General features: G+C 58.2%; 1 protein-coding gene across 1 annotated transcript in view; it reads right to left on the bottom strand.

Annotated features, from left to right (window-relative positions):
- AIF1L (allograft inflammatory factor 1 like) overlaps window positions 1–7842 on the bottom strand; it is a 20136-nt gene that overhangs the window by 11181 nt on the left and 1113 nt on the right. The window contains exons 2-3 of the mRNA XM_019510297.1: window positions 7736–7841; window positions 1345–1411 (exon numbers count right to left, since the gene is read on the bottom strand). Of these exons, the coding sequence (XP_019365842.1) occupies window positions 1345–1411; window positions 7736–7841 (173 nt within the window). The remainder of the gene's footprint in view (window positions 1–1344; window positions 1412–7735; window position 7842) is intronic.

Genomic DNA, 7842 nt, shown 5'->3' with positions numbered 1-7842 from the left:
CCGGGTCTGCACGCTCTGGTTTGGGGGGGGGGGGGCGAGAGGCACAATGGCCTGATTGTTGGCAGAGCCAGAGGAGGTGCTGGCAGTGCAGAGCGGGACACCAGCAAGGCAGGCGGGCGAGCCAGCCAGCCCGATGCGGGAGAGGGGGGCGGGGAAGATGCCGAAGGCTCTTGTTACAGGGGGCTCCAAAATGCAATGTTTGAAGGGTGCCCAGGTCAAAGGCAAAGTTATCCAGGGGTTCAGCAACAACATGAGAAAAAACAGGCAGGCTGCAGGGAAGGGAGAGGGACCCCCTGAGGACATCCGCATCCAGTTCCCTCAGAAAAAAAGTCCCAGCCGGCATCCTCAGGGCCTGTTTCAAAGCTGAAGGAAGAGGTGGAAGAAGCAGCCAGTGCCTGGAATGGAAGCAGGGTCAGGCAGCTGTCCCTGGGGCTGCGGTCAGCCAGGCTTTATTTGGTTAGGAGCTGGCGAGGGCTGGATGCCTAGGAGGAGCATGACACAGAGGGCACGATTTCCTGGAGCTCCCAAAGGCAGAGGCAGTGTCAGCTGATAAAGGCATGACGGGAACCAGAGGCGCTGGTTGGGCCCGAGCCTGGCAGACAACTCCCCACCCCAGGTGCCAGCCTTGTGCCTGCTTCTCTCTTCATGCCCCCCCAGCACTTCGCTGGGCCCAAATCAAACCCCCAGAGCTGCTGATAAGCCGGGAATGTGCTGATGGGGACTAACAAGGCACATCCCCTGCATCCGCCCCAGGCTGGCCAAGCAGAGGTGGGCTCTGGAGCAATGGAGAGGTGTGATTTGTGCATTAGGGAAAAACCAGGACAGTGGGGCTGACCCAAAGGTCTGGTAATTTAGGGGAGCTGGGATCCCAGCTCTGTGCCACAGACTCATTGATCCTGAAGTGAGAAACTTGCTGCTGCTGTACTGGAAGCCCCTGCACAGCCTCTCCCAAGCACCTAACACGCAATACCCTTTCCTCCCCTCCTGGGGAGGGTTTTGCACCCCTTCCCACAAAGGATACAGCCATCACTAGTGCTGAAGCTGCCTCGGGGACAGAAGACGGGGCTGCAGCTGCATGCCGGCATACCTTCAGAGAAGCGCTATTGTTCTCCGGTCGTGTGGGAGGGAGGGAACGCTTGAGGGGGTGTCTGAAGTCTCATTGTGGGAAAACTAAGTGCCACAGAGGAGTTTTGTTTAGCGCTGAACGAGAGGAGGTTGCTTTTAATCTCGGCTCAGTCACTTATCTCCTCTGGTAGCAAGTTGCACGGTCTGGCTGGATCCAGCGGCTGGGAGAGAAGCTGTACTTGGCACAGGGAGTACAGCTGCAAGGGGGGAAAGTCTCACCTTTAAACACGGCAAGCTTCTCCTCCAGATCCTCTTCATCGCTGAACTTTGGGTCGCACAGGAATTCCTGAGGGGGGTGGAGGACAAACAGTTCCCAAAGGTTAAGGCCCACGAGACAAAACTCATCCAATCTCCAAGAAGGCAGAGAGGGGTGTGTGTGCATTCACACGCCTCCACCAGACTGCCAAAAAGCCATGCTTGTTTTTTATTATCCCAGAGTCCTACACAGGGCCAACCTCCCACCCACCCTCCAAATACACCCAGCAGCTAGGATCTCGATGGGAGCAGAAATGCTTCACAGGGGCTGCGGATTTCCTTCTGGCAAGGACCTTCCTCTCGTGAAATGCAACAGGGCCAGGTCTGGGGGTAGGGGGTGCTGGACAGTGATACAGAAGATAACACTCTGCCAATAGCCCAGTGGAGTCTGGGGAGGTAAATGCAAGGGGTCTCAAGCCCTCATCTTGGTTCTGAAGTCTAGGAGACTTCAATATACATGCTCTGCATAGGGATGGCTTTGGCTCCCTTGTGATGGACACAGTGGTCTCCCAGCTTTTAAACTCCCGGATGCAGGATGGGGTGCAGATGGCGTGCACTCCACGCTGAGAGTTCACACTACCACAGTTTGTGCCCACGCCAAGAGAAAGATCATGCATCAGATGCAGGAGACAGCTCCCTTCCCCCACTACCTCTCACACTGTAGAGGCCCCGTGTCCACCATGCTCAGGCAGTGCAGCCATCTCCAGCCCCCACTGCTAGCACAGGGCTAGATCCAAGTTGGACTGGTTTGTTGTTTTGTTGGGTTTTTTTGTTTTTGGATTTTTTGGGGGTTTTTTTCTGTGCCCAAGAAACCCAAGGCAAGGACAGAGCTGAACCCATGCAGCATTGTCCATCACATGCCGCTGACAGCCCACGCCCTGCAGCTGCACACCACAGGGGTTTTCTTTTCCTTCTAGCCCCCCGCACTCATCCAGCTCCGAGGAACTCAAAGGAATCAGATGGCTTTGGTGCATCTTGGGCAGCGAACGCCACATTTTTCCCTGAAGAAGTCACTGACATCTGCTGTGCTCATGTTTTGCTAGTACCGGATAAGGGCCCTCCAAAGGATTCGGACCAGCAGCGGCTGCACGCGGCACACACGTGTTGCAAACACAGGCTTGTCTCTGGGAGTAGTATGCCCAGGCACGGCTACTGGGGGAAGAGCCTTTTTCCTCCCCGAGCACTGCAACACTGCCAGCTGCATGAGCAGCAATCGAACAGGCACATGGGGTTTGGATATCCTGGCTCCAAGTCTCAGCCTGCAGCACTGGGGCTGTCTGGTGCTGCAGGTCATCTCTAACCTGGAGATGTTCTACACGTCCTAGACCCCTACAAATACAACCCTGCCCCATGTTGCAGCCCGGCTGGCTGGGGAAAGGGCCAAGGGAAAGTCGAGGCCTTTAGGAGGTGCTTAACTGAGCTACTGATCCTTTCCCTCTACTGCAGAGCATCCCCCAGAGCCCTTCAGAATAACTGGCTCCCAGTTTTGTTACCAAGCCCCCCCACCCCCTCACTGACCCTTCTTCTCCCTGCTGCTTATCTCCCCTGGGTGGCACCTCCCCAGTACATGGCTATTCAAATGCTCTAGTACCGGGGTGTCTAAACTATGGTACGCGTACCTTTGGGGGTATGCAAGACATCTCTGGGCGGGTACACAAGAGAAACTGTGTAAAGGTGGACTTCATTTTCATTATAATAATTGGCATTTAAGGGGTTAAAATATAAAACGTGCTGGTAGGGGTACACGGGCAGCTGGTAAATCTGGAAGAGGGTATGCAATAAGAAAAAAGTTTGGGAATCTCTGCTCTAGGAGAGGCCTTCAAGTCACAGCTCTGGCTTCAGTGTCCCTTAACCCCTTCTTTCCCCTTGTACAAGTTAGCTAGGGAAACCGAGGCAGGTGATACGACTGTAACGTGAACGCAGTTCAGACAGAGGCAGCATAGTAAAACCTATAGTCCATCCCCTCTCCATCGAGACAGGGCGACCGAATTGGACAGCTGCTTCACGGGGAGCGAGAGCAACGCTCGTGTTCAATGCACACTGCCCGATACCAATCAGTGTTTCCCGAGTATCTGTTTGCACTGCTGCAGGCTGGAGAACGACTGGAATACCTGGTGCAAACAACACAGCAGCTCCCGGTGAGCCAAGGCAGCTCCACAGACCTTGATCCTTATCTCTCCCCAAGGGTATTGCTTTCCAGTCCAACACAATGGGCAAGCACTTTCCCAGTCCAACCAAGCCGAGCGCTGGAGCCCAGCAGCAGGGCTCCTGGGAGGCTGAAAGCCATTAACTTTGGGCAAAGCAGCCATGATGCGAAGGCCGACATCCTCCTCTTATGTAGGGGACAAGGGGACTTCCAAGTCCACAAGCTGTCATGCCCTTGGCTTTGCATCTCTCCGGAGGCTCCAGCAGCACAACAACAACACGGAGTAGCGGAGGGCAAGGTACCACCTGGCGGTGATCTGATGGGCTTGTGGTATACAACGGCAGACCTGAAGTCTGCCAAGCGATCCTGTGCTGTGAGGCAGCTCAGGAGGGTTGTTACTGGCATAAACAACCCCGGCAGCCGTGACCTGCCTACAGTCACCCACAAGGAGGGAGCAGAAGAGCCAGAGACCTCAGGCTCCCACACAGAGCAGGAACAGGGGGTGGAGGTTTCACCCAGTAAAGGTGGCAGCCAGGAGGGGCAACACATCCCTTCCTGCCCCAGCCCAGGGGGAACATGAATTGCGTACAAGAGGAAGCACTGCTGGAGGGAGGGTTGGGTGGACGAGAGCTTTCCCGATGCAAGACAGGGACAGTGGAGGCATGTGCTGCAGCCTACGACTCTCCTGGGCTGCTCCAGGACACTCATGTGGCTCCATAACCGACTGTTCGTAGTAGCTAGGGTCAGGAGGGACCTGAACGGATCATCTAGCCTGACCCCCTGCCACAGGCAGGAATGAATGCTGGGTTCACGAGACTGGGTTTGCAACATCCCAGAGGACTCCCAGCCCCACTCCAGCGGGCAGCTCACCCCAGCAGCCCTTGGCTGCAGCACTAGCTCTGGGGCACAGCTGCTTGTCTAGCATTGCTGGTCCACTCCCCAGTGGAGCTGCATGTGCACGCGGTCTGTGCAGAGCTACCTATGGCCTGTAAGTCCCACAAGCCCCCTCTACCTCTAACACAACCTGAACTGCTTCAGCCAGCCTCGCCTCCACCCCAGCCCATTCAGAGCCTTTGCTCTGCAGAAAGCTGTTTCAGCAGGAGGCTCAGCTATCCTGACTTCTTGAGCCTCCAGATGAGACTGCCCATGGGAAGGGAACTGAATTCACCTGCGGGCATTTGGGAAACAACCAACCCCTGGAAGAGAGGTCGAGAATTTCTTTTCCATGCGCCAGAGGTAAAATCCTGCCTGCTACCCCATCTGCACTGGACTAGACCCAAGGCAAAAAGTTCAGCACCCCATTAACAGCCTGTAATGGGAGTAGATGGCAGAAAGAAGTCCTTTCATCCTGAGACATGCATTGGAAAGGGGAGAGTCCCAAATGCCCTTCAGAGGCAGAGAGCGGCTTTGAGCCAGAGATCCTAATCACCACAGGGAGAGATCTCTGCACGGGACACCAGCCAGGTAGAGCCGAGTCCATCCAGAGGGGACCAAGCGTACCGAGCGGTCAAGGGCACAGGGGAAGGCAGGCAAGCCTGCAGGGAGTGGCAATAGGTGCTCCCAAGAAACCGCCTCGTGGATCTTTGGCTGCTTTGAGGATTTTGCAAAGTCCCTTTGGAAAGTGTGAGAAAGCCTCTTTCCCATATAAGGCCCCGACCCGCTCCCAGCCATGTCATCTGTGTCCTGGTATGTCAGCTATGCTGCCCTTGGGAGGTTTGGGGCAGGTTCAAGTCTCTGCAGTTGCACAGCTGCACAGATTAGAAAGCAAAAACAAGTCACCCACACGGAGAAGAGAGGGGAAACCCAGAGACAGGGCAAGCAGGCGAGTGGGGAGAGCAAGCAGCAGAGGGTTTGCTGCTCAGGGCTGTTCCCCCGCCCCAACCCCTCAGTACCTGCAGGCAGAGACCTCTTAGCATCACACCCACACTGCCCTCATGTCACGCACTGTCCCCACCTGTCCTCAGCAAAGGGCTCCCGCTAAGCTCTGTCATCTGCAGAGCAGAAGGGGAGGACTTGAACTGAGAAGTCCCAGGTCAATCCATCCCAGGACAAAGGTCTTGACTGATCTCACTCACACCCACAAAGAAGAGTGGGTTGGATGCAGACCATGAACACAGTGGGTAGGGCAAAGGCTGCCCTGGGGCACTGGGCTTGGGTAACTCGCTCACCCTCTGTGCCTCAGTTTCTCCACTCACAGCGTAAAGAGACTTTGTAATGCACCTGCTGGGGCGGTCCAAAGCCACGTGGCACAACTCACCCTTCCAATGCCTAGGCAAGGACCCCTGCCACCCCTGCTATAGAGAGCATAGGATTTTTTCACCCCCTCTCTCTCCCTCCCCTCTCCCGATCACAGCTTGGGGGATCTTACAGCCTAATCTCCAGGACATGAGAAGGATTCCCCATCCAGCCAGAAGCCTGCTTGCTAATACCCCAGCAAGAGACCTCATTTGACCCGCGTAAGGAGTGTTTAACCCCGCCGCACCTCTGCTCTCTAATCCTGGGTGTGCCGTCTTTCCCTCCGGCCCCCTGCCGAGCTCTGTAGGCCGTCCAACAAGCCCTGCACCCGGCCCTCCCCACGCCACCCCACCACTCAGAAGGACGAAGGCACGAAGTCAGCACTTGGGATGGGCAGAAACTCCACGCTCCGGGGAGAGGAAATCAAAGCAGCTCCACACAGATCAGAGCGAGAGCTGAAAGCCCTTCCCACAGAACAATAGCCCCCATTCTTCCCCCGGCGCGCTCCCGAGGGGACTGTTGTGGCAGCTGGCCACTCAGCAACCACCGGTGCACAATGCTCCCTCTCACGAGCACAAGGAAATCCCACTCCCCGCTGATTTCCAAGCTCCGGGGCCCCGGGCGCGAAGGAAGAGCTCCCTGCCCAGGGAAGATCCAACACCCTCCACTGGAAGATGGCTCCACCTGCCCCCCTGGGCTGCCACCACCTGCCCCCCACAGCCACCCTGCCCCTGTGGGGGACCTGGAGGCAGGTGTAGGCATGGAGCCCACCCCATTGCTCTTTCAGGGCAGAGCCTCGGGGAGCGTCGCTGTGCTACTGGCACTGGCCACAGACTCTGCGCTGGTTAGACCAAGGGCAGAAAGACCCTTGGTCTCTTCTCACTCTCACACCTGGCTACTGATTGCCCCTTAATAAGACAGGCCTGATCTTTCAGCCACCTGAAAGGCCAGCACCCAGGAGAGTCTCCTGTGCCCAGAGGGGCACAGGGCAGGGCCAACACCTTGGGGGTACAAAACAGATCTCCTGCCCCACCAGCTCCCCCCAGCACCCGACCAGATGCCCCATCCCATGCCAGCTCCTTTTGCTTGTGGCCATATGCGAGCCCAGCCCTCCCCGGGGTGTGGGCATGACAGGCATGGGGAGCACCCTGCATGCCCCAGGGGATGCTGCACCTGCTGGCAGGGGGGGACCTGGCAGGGGGGACAGAGGGCGATATCCATCTTATTTCCACGGGTCCTGTCCGATGTGGGCGGCTCATTTCCACACAGCCTTGGACCCAGCCCTGCGACCCTGCCAGCGCTTGCAAGCTGCTGCGCTAGCACTAGGACTCCGGCCAACGGCCCCAAGAGCCAAGAGTTGGGACAGGCCTGGCTGCTTGTTCCTAGAGTCCTGCCAGCCCATCCCGGGGCCTGTCCAATTAGCAGCCGAGCCCTGCCCGGGCTGCACGAGGGGCCCTGTGGCTCTGGGGGCACCCAAGGGGCGGCTGCTCCGTGCAGCCACGCAGTGAGCGCTAGGACGGCTCTTTCCACCAGCCCCTCTGCTCCGGGGACCCTCCACCCCGCAGCCCCTACCCTGTGTGAACAACCCAGCAGAGCCGCGGTTCCCCAAACTGGAGCCTGGCAGCCGAGCAGGAGGGGGAGGTGATGGCTTCCCGGTCCCAGCCAGGGCTCCCAGCTTTCTGGCCGTAACAGGGGAGCAGCTAAAGGAAGAGCTGCCCCACTCCCCCCTCGGACGAGCGGCTCTGCCGGCTCCGTGCCTCAGTTTCCTCAGCCGCCACCTCCTAACTCAGCCCTACCCTGGAGCCCCTCCACCTTGAGGAAGGCTGCCCTGCTCCCCGCAGCCGGATCAGCAGCTTCGTCACCCCAGCAGGCAGCAGGGAGCTCAGCCCTGCCTACCCCCGCCCGGCGACCCCGGCTGCTGCCCCACTCCCCCGTGCCTCAGTTTCCCCAGCCCGGCTCCCCCGCGGCTCCTACCTTGTTGATCTCCTCCAGCCGGCCCTGCTGCCGCGCCCGGAGCAGCCCGAAGGCTTTCCCCCCTGCACGGAGCGGACACACGTTAGCGCGGGGAGCGCCCCGGCCCC

The sequence above is a fragment of the Gavialis gangeticus genome, unplaced genomic scaffold (genome assembly GCF_001723915.1).
Source record: "Gavialis gangeticus isolate Ggan-Ray unplaced genomic scaffold, GavGan_comp1, whole genome shotgun sequence".
In the NCBI taxonomy this organism is placed as follows: Eukaryota; Metazoa; Chordata; order Crocodylia; family Gavialidae; genus Gavialis; species Gavialis gangeticus.
Note: the sequence above shows the minus strand (reverse complement) of the source record. Positions and strands in the feature narration are given on the sequence as shown.